At 39.1% G+C, this 19,832-nt stretch overlaps 1 protein-coding gene across 6 annotated transcripts in view; it reads right to left on the bottom strand.

Moving 5' to 3' along the window:
• Positions 1-1,111: 1,111 nt before the first annotated feature.
• The window catches only part of ZNF667 (zinc finger protein 667), a 39,022-nt gene continuing 20,301 nt past the window's right edge, over positions 1,112-19,832 (bottom strand). For all 6 annotated transcript variants that reach the window (XM_010331920.3, XM_010331922.3, XM_074385871.1 and 3 more), the window contains 2 exons: positions 19,722-19,814; positions 1,112-4,516 (listed from right to left, as the gene is read on the bottom strand). In XM_010331920.3, the coding sequence (XP_010330222.2) occupies positions 2,937-4,516; positions 19,722-19,814 (1,673 nt within the window). In that variant the 3' untranslated portion in view covers positions 1,112-2,936. The remainder of the gene's footprint in view (positions 4,517-19,721; positions 19,815-19,832) is intronic.

Below are 19,832 nucleotides of genomic sequence, written 5' to 3'. Positions count from 1 at the left end.
TCTTCTCTGTACTACCCACACACCTCATAAAGATTTCCATATTTTGTTACCTGAATTGCCTGGTAAACTCTAAGTGTCTGTTGGCAAGAACGGTATCTTATTAGTTTGCATATCCCCAGGATTTAGTAGTTATTGGTCCAGGGTATCTACACGCACAACAAATGTGCAGGTAAAATGTTTGCTAATGAAACTTCAAAATCTATAGTTATCTATTAAAAGCAAAATACTGTAATAATGGGCTCTCCTACAACACTCTAGGAATAAAATATTTTTCTTGCCAGTTAAGTTTTCAGGACTTTAAAAAACCACAAAGTTGATTTCCTTCTTAGTTTGGATATATTTTTAAAATTCATGTTAATATAAAATAATTTAAATAAATTGTTTATCCTATTAGAATATAACCAAGTTCCAAGTAGTTGGGAGGACACAGGAACCCAAAGTTACTTTACCTTTATGGCACTTTCACAAATGCCTTTAAGAGCTGAAGAATAGGACAGAATAGACGAAACTATATGAAATGAGGATTTTTGACTAGGCCAGAAATAAAGCAGTGAGGATATGCAATTCTCACAAGTAATTCCCAAGTTGTTTAACTTTATCATGTATTGCCATTCTAATGCTCTCAAGTCCAAAGAGGAGCAAGAAATGCAATAGGCAATGAGGTAATTACGCCTAAGGAAACTACGTGACTGAGGGCAAGGTATCCTCTCGCTCCTCCCCAGTCTTCAGGTGTGTCACAGTTCATTTGGGAATGACATGTATGGCAGACTGGCAGAGGGATTAACAAGCTAGAGGGTATGTGTAGAAAAGGGAGGAAAAAGACATGCTTCTCCATGAGTTACTTCTGTCCTCTCTGCTCACCCAGTTGCTCCAAGGGGTGGATTTTTATCCTTGCTTTACAAACACGAAAGAAGTTTAAATGGGAAGTTAGTTGTACTATCCTGTATGCATGCTCACCCATCACAATTTGGATTGGTTCCTTAGTTGTGGTCAAAGTTAGAATGACCTCACCCATGTATATTCCACAAAGTAACCTTAACAAACTTCATATATTCTCAAAAATAGCTTTTGCAGAAAGAAAACTTACACAGAAGAGCCCAACTGTATATGATCCAATTACAAAAAAGATCTCCGATTTTATTTCTTATATATTTTGCACAAACAGGAAAGAGAGACTGAAAGCTACTACACATGTTGAACTGCTGACAGGAAAAGAACCCCGTATATAAATCTAGAGTTTCCCCTCCATGTATTACCTTGGGCTGCCATAACAAAACGTCATAGACTGGCTGGCTTAAGCAACAATTTACTTCTCACAGTTGTAAAGCCTGAAGTCTGAGAACAGGGTGCCAGCATGGTTAAATTCTTGTTAGGGCTCTCTTCTTGTTTTGTAGACAGCTGACTTCATGCTGCATCCTCACATGGAGCAGAGAGGAAGCAGGCTTTCTGACGTCTCCTCTTATAAAGGCACTATCATGAGGGCTTTACCCTTATGATCTCATGTAATCCTAACTGCCTCCCAAATGCCTCATTTCCAAGTACTATCACATTGATGGTTAGGACTTTAACATAATATATTTTGGTGGGGGGAGGACACAAACATTCACTCCATAACTCATACGACACCAATCACTTATTGCATACCGATATTGTTACATGAAAATACCAATGTTTATTCATATAAATATAGATGATTTATTTCCACATAAAACAACACTAATTTCTCCTGGCTCTGAAATCCTCATTCTTCATTATATCTTTTTGTTTGTTTTTCGAGACAAAGTTTTGCTCTTTTTGTCCAGGCTAGAGTGCAATGGCACAATCTCAGCTCACTGCAACCTCCACATCCCAGGTTAAAGCGATTCTCCTGCCTCGGTCTCCCAAGTAGCTGGGATTATAGGCATGTGCCATCACTCACAGCTAATTTTGTATTTTTAGTAGAGATGGGGTTTCTCCACGTTGGTCAAGCTGGTCTTGAACTGCTGACCTCAAGTGATCTGCCCACCTTGGCTTCCCAAAGTGCTGGGATTATAGGCGGGAGCCACCACGCCTAAAATCTTCACTGTATCTTGGTTCTTTTACTGTTGGCTTGCCTCAGCCATATTAGATGTTCAAACCATGAAGATCATATATCCTCATGACCATGGAGATGGTACAGTAAGGTTTCTACTGCTATACACCATTATGAGTGATACCTTTTTCTACCTAAAGAGTCACTTTTACCTCACCCATAAGTGTGTCAGCTGAAAGTGGCACCCTGTTTTGTCAAGAAGTTCCTTATATTTGATAGTTCTAGATCTGAGAAACAGACTCAAATTCTTTTTTCTGTGACCATAAATTAGGTTCAAAGCCCCATAATGGACTTCACAATTCTACTTTGTTGTATGTGACCAATGAATTATCTTTAAAACTATGTTGGAAGTAAAATATCAGTAATCATTTGATATTTATGACACAGAGTCTTGCTCTGTTTCCTAGGCTGGAGTGCAGTGGTGCAATCTCAGCCTGCAACCTCCACCTCCTGGATTCAAGCAATTCTCCTACCCCAGCCTGTCTAGTAGCTGGAATTATAGGTGCACACCACTGCACCCAGCTAATTTTTGTATTTTTTAGTAGAGATGGGGTTTCAAAAGTTGGCCAGACTGGTCTCGAACTCCTGACCTTATGATCCTCCCACCTCAGCTTTGCAAAGTGCTGGGTTACAGGTGTGAGCCACCACACCCGGCCAGTAATTCTTATCAAAAGAAAAATGATCTTCATTCACAATGACTGACCAAACTTCTGAGTTTAATTTCAAATCCTGAGGTCAAAATCATCAATGACTTTTGCTCTTTGGCTTTCAAAGTGGGACACATCATCAAAAGGTCCCATATACATAAAATTTACATTATAGACAAAGATGTATTTGCCATATCTTTGATAGATTTAAAACACCTTTAGGCTTTTTCTTCAGAATGTGTATTCTGATGTCGAATCAGGGATGAACTCCGACTATATGCCTTCCCACATTTACTACATTCATACGGCTTCTCTGAAGAATGACTTCTCTGGTGTCGAATAAGGTCTGACCCACTACTAAATGCCTTCCCACATTCATTACATTCATAGGGTTTCTCTCCAGTATGACTTCTTTCATGTAGAATAAGAGATGTGCGCTGACTAAAGGCTTTACCACATGTTTTGCATGTATATGGCTTCTCTCCAGTGTGAATTCTTTCATGTTGGGCAAGGTGTGCACTCTGGCTGAAGGCCTTCCCACACTGATCACATTCATAGGGTCTGTCTTCAGTGTGAATTCTCTTATGTCGAGTGAGAGATATTCGGTGACTGAAGGCTTTTCCACATTCCTCGCACTGGTAGGGTTTTTCTCCAGTATGAATTCTTTGATGTTCAATAAGAAATGACTGGCGGCCAAAAACTTTACTACATTTATGGCATTTGAAAGGTTTCTCTTCAGAATGAATGTTCTGATGTATTTTAAGGTTTGCAGTTCCAGAAAACATCTTTCCACATTCCTTACACTCAAATAGTTTCTTTTTCCTTGTATGAACTTTCTGATGTTGAACAAAGGATGAATGCCGATTGCAGACCTTCTCACATTTATTGCATTTGTATAGTTTTTCTCCATTATGAATTCTGAGATGCAGAATAAGGGTTGAAAGCCGCCTGAAGAGCTTGTCACATTTATTACATTTGTACGGTTTCTCTGAAGTGTGAATTCTCTGGTGAAGCATAAGGGGTGAAATCCTATTAAAGAATTTCCCACATTTTCTGCATTTATAAGGATTCTCTAAATGGTGACTTCTTTGCTGTAGACTCTGACTTAAGGCCTTCACACTTTCAGGGGTTTTCTCTCCATCATAAATTCTTTTATGTATAACAAAGACCGGTTTCTTTTTGAAGCCTCTCCCACATTTATTATATTTACGTGTTTTCTTTCCATTATGAATTCTCTTATGAAGTAAAAGGGATGACATATGACTGAAGGCTTTCCCACACTTTCTGCACTGGCAGACATTCCCAACTATGTGAGTTTTCTGATGTGTACTGAAAGACTGACATTGACTCAAGGCCTTCCCACAGTCAAGAGTTTCCTTTCCATCATGAATTCTCCTATGTAGAATAAAAGTTGTTCTTTGATTGAAGCTTTCCCCACATTTATCGCATTCATGGCTTTTCTTTCCATTGTGAATTCTCTGATGAAGTATGAGGGATGAGATTTGTCTAAAAGCTTTTCTACAATTACTGCATTCAAAAGGCTTCTCTCCAGTATGAATGTTCTGATGAAGTTTAAGAGAGAAGCTTCGACTAAAGGTTTTACCACAGTCATTACATTTTAAAGGTTTCTTCCCTGAATGCCCTTTCTTAGGTTTTATTAGGACTAAATTTTGATTGCAGCCACTCTTTCGTGTAGCAGCTTTTTGTTGTGCAGAAACTGGTTTCTGGCAGATGCTTTGCCCAGATTTGTAGCATTGATTTGGAGGTAACTTCTTGGTGTCACCCTTAGACCCCGAGTCTGAAAGACAACAGGAAATTAAATGTTTCTGCTTTCCTGTGCTGAAAAAAAAATGAAGATCCTACAATATAAATGCAGTTATCATTATTAATCATAACAAGTTATGATTACCAAAACAATAACTTTTTAATGTTTTATCAAGGTTTTGATGACCATACTAAAGGCTGTAGAGATATTTAATAACCAGAATTCAGAACAGTCTATAATTTGAAAATGAGTAAGTCAAGATTTTATTTGTAGAATAACTTTTATGCCATATACTGCACAATGAACTCCACAGGCTGGTCATTTGATAAACGTATATTTATTAGAGAAGATGTCTAGAAAAGACAAATCTACAGAGACAAAAGGTAAGTGGTTGCCTAGCACTCAATGTAGGAATGGGGATTAACTGTAAATGGACATTAGGAATCTAACAGCAGTGATAAAAATGTTCTACAACTGGATTATGTTGATAGTTACACACTCTGTACATTTAGCCAAAATAATTTAATTATATTCCAAATATAGTTACTTTTATGATGCTTACCTCAATAAAGTTGTAGATTTTAAAAAATGTATTCTTAAAACCAAATTTAAAAAGAACTGGTAACAATTAGAATTGAGTACAGTCATGTGTTGCTTAACAATGGGATATGTTTTAAGAAATGCATTGTCAGGCAATTTCCTCATTGTGCAAACATCTTAGAGTACATTTACATAAACTTAGATAGTACTGCCACTAAGCACTTATGCTATATTATATAGCCTATTGTTCTCAGGCTATAAACCTGCACATGATGTTCCTGAATTGAATCCTGTAGGCAATTTTAACAGTGTTAAGTATCTGTGTATCTAAGTATACGTAAATGTAGAAAAGTTACAGTAAAAATACAGTTTTATGATCTTACAGAACCATGGCCATATATGTAGTCTGTTGTTGACTGGAATGAAACACCATTATGAAGCATATAACTATATTTAGATATCTACAAAGGAGAAGACTGTAAACTAGCAAGAAGGAGGAAAAAAACTCAAAAAAATAGGTAGGAGATTAAGCTAAAAAGAAGAAATCTATTATTTAGTAAAACAGACCAAGGTAGCATAGGGTATAAAAGTCCAAGATGAGCGCCGGGCGCGGTGGCTCAAGCCTGTAATCCCAGCACTTTGGGAGGCCGAGGCGGGTGGATCACAAGGTCGAGAGATCGAGACCAACCTGGTCAACATGGTGAAACCCCGTCTCTACTAAAAATACAAAAAAAAAAATTAGCTGGGCATGGTGGTGCGTGCCTGTAATCCCAGCTACTCAGGAGGCTGAGGCAGGAGAATTGCCTGAACCCAGGAGGCGGAGGTTGCGGTGAGCCGAGATCGCGCCATTGCACTCCAGCCTGGGTAACAAGAGCGAAACTCCGTCTCAAAAAAAAAAAAAAAAAGTCCAAGATGAGGCCGGGCGCAGTGGCTCAAGCCTGTAATCCCAGCACTTTGGGAGGCCGAGGCGGGTGGATCATGAGGTCAAGAAATCGAGACCATCCTGGTCAACATGGTGAAACCCCGTCTCTACTAAAAATACAAAAAATTAGCTGGGCATGGTGGCGCGTGCCTGTAATCCCAGCTACTCAGGAGGCTGAGGCAGGAGAATTGCCTGAACCCAGGAGGCGGAGGTTGTGGTGAGCCGAGATTGCGCCATTGCTCTCCAGCCTGGGCAACAAGAGCGAAACTCCGTCTCAAAAAAAAAAAAAGTCCAAGATGATATAAAATAACTACTTGTGTGTCAAACTGACTATACAGCCTGAGTGAATGTGGCATGATAAACAGAGGCTTTAGAATTATGCTGTCCAATATAGTAGCCATTAGTCACTTGTAGCTACTGAACAATTGAAATGTGGCTGGTTTAAGGTATACTATGAGTATAAAATATATGCCAGATTGTGAAGATTTGCTACAAAAAGAAGTGTAAATAATCTCATTGTAAAAATATTGGTTATATGATATAATGTGTTGGATATATTAGGTTAAATAAATATATTACTAAAATTAATTTTACCTGTTTGTGTTAGGAAGTTCTTGTATTGCTATAAATAAATACCTGAATGGGTAATTTATAAACAAAATAGGTTTAATTGGCTCATAGTTCTGCAGGCTGTACAAGCATGGTGCTGGCACCTTCTTGGCTGCTGGGGAGGCCTCAGTGAGCTTTTACTCGTGGTGAAAGACAAAGTAGGAGAAGGCACATCACATGGTGAAACAAGGAGAAAGAGAGTGTGGATGAGGTGCCACATATTACAACAACCAGGTTTTGTAAGAACTCACTCCCTATTGCTAAGACATCACCAAGGGAATGGTGCTAAACCATTCATGAGAAATCCACCCCCATGATCCAATCACCTCCCACCAGACCTCACCACCAACACTGGGGATTAAATTTCAACATGAGATTTCAACACAGAACACAGATCCAAACCATATCACTGTTTTTAAATTTTTGTGTTTTTTTTTTGTTTTGTTTTGTTTTTAAAGATGGGGTTTCACCCTGTTGGTCAGGCTGGTCTTGAACTCCTGACCTCAGGTGGTCCACCCACCTTGGCCTCCAAAGTGCTTGGATTACAGGCGTGAGCCACCATGCCCGGCCTAAATTTTAGTTTTAATGTGGATACCAAAAATGTTTTCAGTACACACGTGGCTCACATTATATTTCCATTTCTAGCTGTGCTTTAAAGGCAGACATTACTGAATTAACAGAGGTGATGTTCATTTAACTACATAACCTTGTGACACACTCATTAACTTTATTACCATAAGCATATTACCTTTAAAATACAGATATAATCACCTATCTCACAAGGTTTTCATGAGAATTGGAAATAATAAGCAAACTTTCTGGCACATGCTATGACTTAATCTGCCATTCCAGTATTCAAAAAGCTGAGAACCAAAGCCTTCTTTCCTTTTTGAATGTTTGGACATTTGGAGTGAAATCCCATATGAAATGTAATGAGGCTATTCATAGCCTCCATTTACTGCTCTTAGGAAGTCTAGTCATTTGTCTTTATAGCCACCTCAATGTGTTTGATTTTGGGGTGCTGCTCCAGCCCCTGCTAGAGTTATGTTATGTCGCATATAGTATAGAAGTATGTTATGTCACATATAGGATGTGACCTGTTTACCTTCCTAAAATCTGTACAATTCTGAATTGTGAAACACATCTTGCTCCAAGGGTTCTAGAGAAAGCTTTGTGGATCTGCAGTTGCTTAATAACTGGTAGTGGCTGCCCTTAAAATTATTAGTATAAGTTCCACAAAATAACCAGACAAAGTAAGGAATTAACACAGGAAGATAATGGAAATGTTTACAGTGCAGCTAGCAACATCAGCAAAACAAGAAAATTCATCCGACAGTGGGTTCATCCTATACTCCTTCCCACCCACATTCCATTAAGTCACATCAATTAAGCTGCTTCTCCCACTCACATTTTCCATAAACTCTTAGCTACCCTTCCTTTATCTTTGTACCTTCCTTTGTTCCTTCCTGTGTGGAATACTAACATATCCCCTCAGCCCATCTCCCCATCTTCAATGTGGAAGTACTTAAACCACACCATATGCCAAAATTAATCCCAGATGTATTAGTTCAATATGAAAGTACACAACCATTAAAAACAAAATAAGATAATATGAAAGATACCCCAAATTCTAGAAACTAGATGCATTTCTAACTATGAAAATAAAAAGAAAAATTACGGTGTGAATACCAATACTTCCGATCACACAAAAATGAAAAAACTTTCACATAGACAGAAAAATAAGACGTAAATGGAACAAATGGAAAGAATGGGGAAATAGTCGAAGTAAAATTTAACATCAAATGGTTAATGCATTTTCTATATGAAAGCTTACTATACAAGCAGAAAATAAAAATCAAAGTCACTGCTAGATAAAAGGGGAAAGATCATGAAAAATAATTCACAAGAATAAGCAAAAACAGAAAACAACTGTTAATAAATCTACAAGAAAAATTTATGGCCTAGCCAGTATGGGTAAACCAATGTGGATGTACAGTCTATCCACAAGGGCTCAAGAAACAAACTGGTATATGGGAGGCTGAGGCAAGAAAACTACTTGAGCCCAGGAGTCTAAGGCTGCAGTGAGCCATGACCGCACCACACACTCCAGCCTGGGTAACAGAAGACCCTGTCTCCTTAAAGAAACAAACAAACATGCTGGCTAATGCCTGTAATCCCAGCACTTTGGGAAGCTGAGGTGGGCAGATCATGAGGTCTGGATTTCGAGATGAGTTTGGCCAACATGGTAAAACCCTGTCTCTACTAAAAATACAAAAATTAGCCAGGCGTGGTGACACACGCCTGTAATTCCAGCTACCCAGGAGGCTGAGGCATAAGAATTGCTTAAATCTGGGAGGAAGAGATTGCAGTGAGCCAAGATCAGGCCAATGAACTCCAGCCTGGGAAACAGAGTGAGACTCCATCTCAAAAAACAAATAAACAAAACAACAACAAAAAAGGAGAAAGCAGAGGAGCCAGATGGCTAAATAGAGACCTCCAGCAATTGTCCCCTCTGCAGTGACACCAAATTGAACAACTATCCACACAAGAAAGCACCTTCACAGGAGCCAAAAATTAGGTGAGCCATCAAAGTATCTGGTTTTAACATCATATTCAAAGAAAGAGGCACTGTCAAAGAAAGAGTTACTGACGAGGGTAGAAAAGGTAGTCATAATTTTCCTGCACCATCCCTCCCCCAATGCCTGGCAGTGCAGCATGGCAACAAGAGAGAATCTATGTGTTTGGAGGAGAAGAATGGACTGATTGTGAGACTGCATTGGAACTCAGTGCTGCCTTGTCACAGCAGAAAGCAACACGGGGCAGAATTTGGCCAGCACCCTCAGAGGAAGCATGTAGATCAGCTCTAGCCTGAGAGGAATTGTTCACCACAGTGGTGGAAACTTGAGTTCCAGCAAGTACCTCCACCACAGACTAAAACACTCTGGTGTCCTAAGTAAATGTGAAAGGCAGTCTCGGCCACAAGGACTGCCATTTCTGGACAAGTCCTAGTGCTGTGCTTCGCTCAGAACCAGTGGACTTGGGGCACATGCTACCCAGTGACATGTGACACACCAGTGACACATCAACTGGGAACTCTCTCCCAACTCCAGGCGGCACAGCTGGCAGCTCCAGGAGGAGAGGGAAAACTAAAACGGACATTGTCTTGCAACTGGGATATTAGCTCAACTACAGTAAAATAAAGTAACAAGCAGTGTCCTGAAGGCCTCATTCTAGGCCATTGCTGCTGGACAAGATTTCTAGACCTACCCTGGGCCAGAAAGCAACTTGCTGCCTGGAAGGGAAAGACAGGCCTGGAAGAATTTACCACCTGATAAATTAAGACCTCTTGGGGCCGGGCATGGTGGCTCAAGCCTGTAATCCCAGCACTTTGGGAGGCCGAGGTGGGTGGATCACGAGGTCAAGAGATCGAGACCATCCTGGTCAACATGGTGAAACTCTGTCTCTACTAAAAATACAAAAAATTAGCTGGGCATGGCGGCGTGTGCCTGTAATCCTAGCTACTCAGGAGGCTGAGGCAGGAGAATTGCCTGAACCCAAGAGGCAGAGGTTGCACTGAGCCGAGATCACGCCATTGCACTCCAGCCTGGGTAACGAGAGCGAAACTCCGTCTCAAAAAAAAGAAAAAAAAAAAAAGACCTCTTGGGCCTTGAATAAACATCCGTGGTAGCCAGACAGCAGCAGCCACAGGCCTTGGGCAACAATGAGTACTATGCTGGCTTTGGGTCAGACCCAGCACAGTCCCAGTGGTGGTGGCCATGGGAGTGTTTGTGTCACCCCTTCCCTAACTCTAGGCAGCTCAGCACAGAGACAGAGAGACTTAATTCATTCAGGGAAAGTAAGGGAAAAGAGTAAGACTTCCTGGTAATCTAGGGAATTCTCTTGGATCTTACCACCAAGGCAGTACATCTGTGAGTCTACAAAAGTCACAGAGTTACTGGTCATGGGGTGACCCTGAAGCAAATATGGCTGCAGCAAACAAAGACACACCCTAGCACCTTTGAATACATGGAAAGTCTTCTCTGGAAGGACCAGGACAAACCCCGACTACAAAGATAAGAATACCTAACTCATCAATGACCAGATACTGACAAACACCCATAAGCATCAAGACCATCCAGGAAAAGATGACCTTATCAAATGAACTAAATAAGGCATCCGTGATCAATTCTGTAGTGACAAAAATAATGTGATCATTCAGACAGAGAATTCAAAATAGCTATCTTGGCCAGGCGCGGTCGCTCATGCCTGTAATCCCAGCACTTTGGGAGGCTGAGCTTGGTGGATCATCTAAGGTCAGGAATTTGAGACCAGCCTGATCAACATGGTGAAACCCCGTCTCTGCTAAAAATCAAAAAAATTAACTGGGTATAGTGGGACACACCTACAATCCCAGCTGCTCATGAGGCTGAGGTATGAGAATCGCTTGAACCCAGGAGGTGGAGGTTGCAGTGAGCTGAGATCAAGCCACTGTACTCCAGCCTAGGGGACAGAGAGAAACTCTGTTTCAAACACACACACACACACACACACACACACACACACACACACACACACGCCATTTTGAGGAAGCTCAACAAAATCCAAGATAACACAGAGCAGGAATTCAGAATCCTATCAGATAAATTTTTAAAAGAGATTGAAATAGTTAAAAAGAAGCAGAAATTCTGGAGCTGAAAAATTCAACTGACAAACTGAAGAATACATCAGAGTCTCTCAACGGCAGAATTGATCAAGCAGAAGAAATAATTAGTGAGCTTGATGACAGGCTATTTGAAAATAGTCAGTTAAAGGAGTCAAAGGAACAAATAATAAGGAAGCACGCCTACAAGATCTAGTAAATAGTCCCAAAAGGTTGTATCTAGGAGTTAGTGGCCTTAAACAGAAAGTAGAGAGACTGGAGTAGAAAGTGTATTCAGAGATAGTAACAGAGAACTTTCCAAACGCAGAGAAGGATTTCAAAATTCAAGTACAAATAGGTTATAGAACACCAAGCAACTTTAATCCAGAAGAGGCCATCTCAGATAATTTAATAAACTCCCAAATGTCAGAGATAAAGACATGATCCTAAAAGCAGTAAGAGAAAATAAACAAATAACATATAGAGGAACTCTAATACATCTGGTAGCAGATTGCTCAGTGGAAACCTTATAGGCCAGGAGAGAGAATTATGATATATTTAAAGTGCTGAAGAAAACAAAAACCTTTATCCTTGAATATTATATCCAGTGAAAATGCCCTTCAAACATCAAGGAGAAATAAAAACTTTCCTAGATAAACAAAAGCTGAGAGACTTTATCAACACCAGACCTATCCTACAAGCAATACTGTAGGGAGTTCATCAATCTGAAAGAAAATGTTAATGAGCAGTAAGAAATCATCTGAACATACAAAACTCAATAGTAAGTGTATAGATAAATACAAAATATTGTAATACTGTAATTGTGATGTGTAAACTACTCATATCTTAAGAAGACTAAAAGATGGACTGATAAAAAAATGGCAACTACAACAACTTATGACACACACAGTATTATAAACAACAAAAAGTTAAAAAGCAGGGGAGGTGAAGTTAAAGTATAAAGTTTTTAATTTTCTCTTTGCTTGTTTGTTGGGTTGTTTTTGTAGAGTTAAACTGTCATCAGAAGAAATCACTTTCACAAAAAGGAAGACAAGAAGGAAAAAGAAAAGGCCACAGAACAACTAAAACAAATAACAAAATGTCAGTAGTAGGTCCTTACTCATAAACATTAAATGAACATAGACTAAGCTCCAATCAAAAGCCACATAGTGGTTGCATGAATTTTAGAAAGGATCCAAAGATCTATTCCCAACAAGAAACACGCTTTCCCTATAAGAAACACACATAGACTAAAAATAAAGGGAGGCAAGAAAAATCCCTTGCAAATGAAAACCAGGAAAGAGCAGGAGCAGCTATACTTAGATAAGATAGAGCTTAAGACAAAAAGTATAGAAAGATACAAAGAAAGTCATATAATGCTAAAAGGAACAATTCAGCAAAAGGATATAACAACTGTAAATATACACACACCCAACAATGGAACAACCAGATATATAAATCAAGTATTTTCAGAGCTAAAGGGAGAGAGACAGACCCCAATACAATAATTGTTGGAGACTTCACTACTTCATTTTCAGCACTGCACAAATCATCCAGACAGATAATCAACAAAGAAACATCGAACCTAATGGACCTAATAGATATTTACAGAATTTTCATCCAATGACTACAGGTTACCCATTCTCCTCAGCACATGGATAATTCTCAAGTATAGACCATGACATATTAGGACACAAGACAAGTCTTAAAAACTCAAAAAAAGCTGGTTGCAGTGGTTCACAACTGTAATCCCAGCACTTTGGGAGGCTGAGGTGGGTGGATTGCTTGAGCTCAACAGTTCAAGACCAGCCTGGGCACCATGGTGAAATTTCATCATTAAAAAAATACAAAACTTAACCAGGCATGGTGGTGCATGCCTGTAGTCCCAGCCACTCAGTAGGCCAAGGTGGGAGTATTGCTTGAGCCTAGAAAGTTGAGGGTGCAGTGAGTAGTGACTACACCACTGTATTCCAGCCTGGGTGACAGAACAAGACTCTGTCTCAAGAAAAAAAAAAAATCTCTCAAATTGAAATCATACGAAGTATCTTCTCTGACCACAATGGAACAAAATTAGAAATCAACAATGAGAAGAACTTTGTAAAGTATACACACACACTGAAATTAATGTAATACTCAAGGACCAGTGAGTCAACAAAAATTTTTTTTTTTTGAGACGGAGCTGCGCTCTTGTTGCCTAGGCTGGAGTGCAATGGCGCAATCTTGGCTCACTGCAACCTCTGCCTCCCATGTCCAAGGGATTCTCCTGCCTCAGACTCCCAAGTAGCTGGAATTACAGGCATCTACCACCAAGTACGGCTAATTTTTTTATATTTTTAGTAGAGACAGGGTTTCCCCATGGTGGCTGGGGTAGTCTCAAACTCCTGACCTCAGGTGATCGCCTTCCTCGGTCTCCCAAAGTGCTAGGATTACAGGTGTGAGCCACCATGCCCAGCCTGAAAAAATTTCTTTTTTTTTTTTTTTTTGAGACAAGAGTTTCGCTCTTGTTACCCAGGCTCACTGCAACCTCCACCTCCTGGGTTCAGGCAATTCTCCTGCCTCAGCCTCCTGAGTAGCTGGGATTACAGGCACGCACTACCATGCCCAGCTAATTTTTTGTATTGTTTTTTTTTAGTAGAGACGGGGTTTCACCATGTTGACCAGGATGGTCTCGATCTCTTGACCTCGTGATCCACCCGCCTCGGCCTCCCAAAGTGCTGGGATTACAGGCGTGAGCCACCGCGCCCGGCCAAAATTTCTTAATTAAAATATTAAAATTCCTTAAAACAAATGATATTGAAAACACAACATATGAAAACATGCTGTAACCTATCGGACATAGCAAAAGCAGGATTAAGAGATTTTGTAACAATAAACACCTATACCAAAAAAGTAGAAAAACTTTAAATAACCTAATGATGCATCTTAAAAAACTAGAAAAGGAAAAGCCAACCAAACCCCAAATTAGCACAAAAAAATAAGGATCAGAGCAAAGAGAAATGAAATTTAAATTAAAAAACCACAAAAGATCAACAAAATGAAATTTTTTCAAAAAGGTACACAGAATTGACAAACTTTCAAGCAGATTAAAAAAAGGAGATGAGACCCAAATAAATAAAACCAGAGATGCAAAAGGAGTGATTACAACTGATAGTACAGAAACTCAAAGGATCATTAGAGACTACTATGAGCAATCTAGGCCAATACATTAGAAAACTAGAAGAAATATATAAATTCCTAGATGCATACAACCTACCAAGATTGAATCATGAAGACATCCAAAACCTGAACAGAGCAATAACAAACAATGAGACTGAACCTGTAATAAAATCTCTCAGCAAAGAAAAGTTCAGGACCTGATAGCTTCACTGTTGAGTTTTACCAAAAAAAAGTTTTTTTTGAGATGGAGTTTTGCTCTTGTTGCCCAGGCTGGAGTGCAATGGCAGGATCTCAGCTCACCACAATCTCTGCCTCCTCAGTTCAAGCAGTTCTCCTGCCTCAGCCTCCCGAGGAGCTGGGATTAAAGGCATGCACCACCATGCCCAGCTAATTATGTATTTTTAGTAGAGACAGGGTTTCTACATGTTGGTTAGGCTGGTCTCAAACTCCCGACCTCAGGTGACCTACCCACCTCAGCCTCTCAAAGTGCTGGGATTACAGGTGTGAGCCACTGTGCCCAGCCAAGTTTTACCCAATATTGAAAGAAAAACTAATACCTATCCTACTCAAACTATCCCAAAAAACTTATGAACTCATTTTACAAGGCCAGTATTACCCTGATATCAAAATCAAAAAGAGTACTACAGGCCAATATCTTTCATGAATATTAATACAAGAATCTTCCACAAAATACTAGCAAACGGAATTCAACAACACATTAAAGAGATCATTCATCATGAACAAGAGGGATTCATCCCAGGAATGCATGGATGCTTCAACATATGCAAATCAATAATACATATAAACAAAATGAAGGACAAAAAAATATGATCACTTTAGTTGACGCTGAAAAGCATTTGATACAATTTAACATCCCTTCATGACATGATCTTTAAAAAACTGGGTACAGAGGAACATTCTTCAACATAATAAAAGACATATATAACAAACCCATGGCTAGTATACTCAATGGAAAAAAACCTGAAAGCCTTTCCCCTAAGATCAGGAACATGAAAAGAATGCTCACTTTCACAACTGTTATTCAGCATTCAACATAGCAGTGGAAATCCTAGCTGTAGCAGAGAAGAGAAAGAAATAAACAGCATCCAATAAACGGCATCCAAGTTGGAAAGGAAGACATCAAATTATCCTTCTTTGCAGATGATATGATCTTTTAGTTAGAAAATCATAAAAACTCTACCTACAAACTATTAGAACTGATAATTTTAGTAAAGTTGCAGGATACGAAATCAACATAAAAATCCAGCACATTTCTGTATTTCTATTTTTATATTTTCATATATGTATTTCTGTATATATTTTCAGATATATATTTCTATGTATCTGAAAAAGAAATCAAGTAATCCTATTTACAATACCTACAAATAAAATACCTAGGAATAAACTTAACAAAAGCAGTGAAAGAACTCTACAATGAAAACTACAAAACCCTGATGCAAGATATTGATGAGGACACAAAAATATGGAAAAGATAGTCCATGCACATGGATTTGAAGAATAATTATTGGTAAAACGTCCATACTACCCAAATTCATCTACAGATTAAATGCAATCCCTATCAAAACACCAGAGACATTCCTCACGGAAATAGAAAAATAATCCTAAAATTTTTATGGAACCACAAAAGACCCAGAATAGCCAAAACGATCCTGAGCAAAAAGAGTAAAACTGTAGGAATCATATTACCTAAGTTCAAATTATAATACAGAGCGAAAGTGACCAAAAACAGCATGGTACTGGGATGAAAACATACACACAGACCATTGGAACAGAATAAAGAACCCAGAAATAAATCCATACAGTGAACTCATTTTCAACAAAAATACTACAAATATACATTGGGGAAGGGACAGTCTCTTCAATAAATAGTGCTGAGAAAACTGGATATCCACATGCAGAAGACACTAGATCCCTATCTCTTGCCACATGCAAAAATCAAATCAAAATGGAACAAAAACAAATCTAAGACCTAAAACAATGAAACTACTGAAACAAAACACTGGCAAAAGTCTCCAGGACACTGGGGGCAAAGATTTATTGAGTAATACCCCACAAACACAGGCAATGAAACTAAAAATGGACTAACAGAATCATATCAAGTTAAGAAGCTTGGGAAAGAAAACAATCAATAAAGTGAAGACACAGTCTATAGAATGGGAGAAAATATTTGCAAACTACCCATCTGACAAGGGATTGATAACCACAGAATACGTAAGAAGCTCAAACAACTATATAGGAAAAAAAATACAATAATCCAATTAAAAATTGGCAAAAGATCTGACTAGACATTTCTCAAAAGAACACATACAAATGGCAAACAGGCATATGAAAAAGTGCTCAACATCAATGATCATCAGAAAAATGGAAATCAAAATTACATGGTATCATCTCACCCCAGTTAAAATTACTTTTATCCCAAAGCAGGCAACAACAAATGCTGGTGAGGATATGGAGAAAGAGGAACCCTCATACTCTGTGGGAATGTAAATTAGTGCAGCCACTATTGAGAACAGTATGGGGAGGTTCCTCAAAAAACTAAAAATAGAACTAGTGTATGATTCAGCAATCCTTCTGCTGCTTGGTATATTCCTCCCCCAAAATAAATTGGTATATCAAAAACATCTCTGCATTTCCATGTTTATTACAGCACTATTCACAATAGCCACATGACCATCAACATAGTCATGGAGTAGTATTTAGCCATAAAAAAGGATGAGGTCCTGTAATCTGCAACAACATGGATGGAACTCGAAGACATTAAGTGATATAAGCCAGACACAGAAAGACAACCTTCACAGATTCTCATGTGTGAGAGCCAAAAATTAAAACAATTTCATTCACGGATATGAGAGTAGAAGGATGGTTACCAGAGGCTGGGAAGGGGAGGCAGAAAAAAGGGGATGGTTAATGGGTACAAAAATATAGTTAGATGCGATAAATACAATCTACAATTTGATAGCACAACAGGGTGAATACAGTCAGTAATGCTTTATTGTGCATTTTTAAATAACTGAGGGAGTACAATAGGAATGCCTGCAACAGAATAACAAAAGCATGAGGTGATAGATACCTTATATACACTGATGTGATTCTTACACATTATATGCCTGTATTGAAACATCCTATGTACCCTAAATGGTAACATTTATATATACCTTCTATATACCTGTAAAAATTTAAAAAGGCAAACTGCCAAGGCTTCAAACCTTGCTACTGTATCTCCTGGACAGGAGATTCTGGACAAGTTATTTAACATTTCTAAGACTCAACCCTCATCTGTCACTTGGGAATGACAGGTTTCTACAAGTGTTGTGAGGGTTAAATGAGATGGTGACTTACAGGCTTTTGCATAGAACCTGCACAAAGTATGTTCTCAATAAATGATGACTGCATTAATTTATTTTACTAAATTAAGAGAAACATTTTAATGGCAATATCCAATACTAGTGAGTATGAAAATCAAACCCCATTGCTATTGACAGTATTGATTTGATAATTCTCCTTTTTAAGTTGTAGTCATTGCTATGATTTATTACAGAAAAAGGAATCAAAGTAAAGCGTGCAAAGGGAAATGGGGCAAAGTCAGGAGGAAACTGGTCACAGCTTTCAGGAGCTGTGTCTTTGTGTGGTCACACAGGCCACACTTCATTCCTCCAGCAACAAATTGAAACAACACGCCCACAATTTGTGAAATTTCACAATTGTGAAACCTCGCAATTCTGAGAAACGTTGTCTACTAGATAAAGACCTAGTGCCTAGTTTTTTTACTGGGGGCTGGTGATTTGACAATTCTTCTGCAAAGTAATTCAGAAGTTTCTAGAGCTCCCACACTGTGACTCAGTACTACAGAAAACAGGTAAAAGCACTTACGCAAATATGCTGAGTTAATAATAATAAATTAGAATCTAAATGGAAAAGAAGACATGAGAGACTGGTAACACAGAACATTACTACTACAACAAAATGTGAAAAAAGCAGAAACATATAAACTTTATAATAACCATGAAATCCAATTTCATAAATTAGACTTACCAGGGATAACTATACGTAACTGTTTTTGTCTTTTCTTTTTTCTAAACTTTGTTATATGACTAAATTTCTTCTGAACTTAAAAACAGTATTTTAATAAAGGATATTTTTTCATGTTGAAACTAAGACGGGTCCTTCTTTTTGCACTCTGCTGCCATCTGGCTGGCTTCTTACTACACACCCTCAGACCCTGGGTCACCAAAGCCAGATGCTCGAGGTGGTGCCGTTTTCTCCCAGCCTACACCTAAATGTTCATCCCTAGCTCCCAGATGAAGCTTCCCATCCAAGAAGAAACTCAATGAATGCTACTTAAAGAAACAAACACACAAAATATATAACTTGGCCAACCAAAGAGGAATCTATTTGTAAATTAATCCTTGAAAAGGAGCTGAAAAGAATATTTGGAGAAAAGAGGTAAAAAAATTTTTTTAAAGAATGACAAAAATCATGCAAATATGAATGTTATTAGTGTTATCAGAGAGGCCAGCATAAACCTTCTCTGAAGGGAAATATGAAAGCAGAGATGCAGGGGGACAGGTGGGCATAAGGGTGTGAAGAGCTGAGCTTCTGGAAAGAGGCAGTGGCTAGGCCTCAAACCCTCCTCTGCTGCTCCTTCCTAGCTGGGTGACCTTGGGCAAGTCACCAAATCTCTTTGGGCCTCAGTATGCTTATCTATAAAGAGGGGTTAACAAGAAGACTCACCTTATTGGGTTGCTGGGAGGAAGACCCTGTATTTAGAAGAGTGCCTGACACCTAGTAAGGACTTACAATCTGTTGCTTTTTCTTCCTCTAGGACTCATACTAAAGAAACTTGAATTCTCTGCATAAGCCTGGGGCCTTTCAGTGGGAGAGGCACACAAATAATCTCTTAAAGGAGACTGCCCCCTCACAATCACTCTTACGCAGAACGCCTGCTTCTATACTGCAATGGATTGACCATTTGTGTCTCCTCAAATTCCTATGCTGAAATCGTACCCTCTAAGGTAATGGTATTAGGAGGTGGGGCCTTTGGGAGGTATTTAAATCATGAAGGTGAAGCCTTCATGAATGAGATTAATATCATCTATAATCACCTACAATCTCTCTCTCAGAGAGTTCCCTTACTCCTTCCTCCACGTACATACGCAGCAAGAAGGTGCCATCTATGAATCAGGAAGCGGCCCTCACCAGACGCTGACTCAGCTCATGCATCAATCTTGGACTTCTCAGTCTCCAGCAATGTGAGAAGTAGATCTCTGTTGTTTCCAAGTCATCTAGTGTATGGCATTCTGTGACAGCAGCCCCAGTGGACTGAGACATACGCCTTGGTTCTCGTCACTTACCAGGACCCCGGCGTCTTCTTGCTGGCTCTACCATCCAGGGCGCTTTCCCTTTCTCCAATAACGTGATCACATTTGGTCTCCGAAAGGAAAGACCTGTATGTGGGACAAACG

This window comes from Saimiri boliviensis, chromosome 14 (genome assembly GCF_048565385.1).
Source record: "Saimiri boliviensis isolate mSaiBol1 chromosome 14, mSaiBol1.pri, whole genome shotgun sequence".
Lineage (NCBI taxonomy): Eukaryota > Metazoa > Chordata > Mammalia > Primates > Cebidae > Saimiri > Saimiri boliviensis.
The sequence above is the reverse complement of the archived record's forward strand: the minus strand, read 5'-3'. Positions and strand labels throughout refer to the sequence as shown.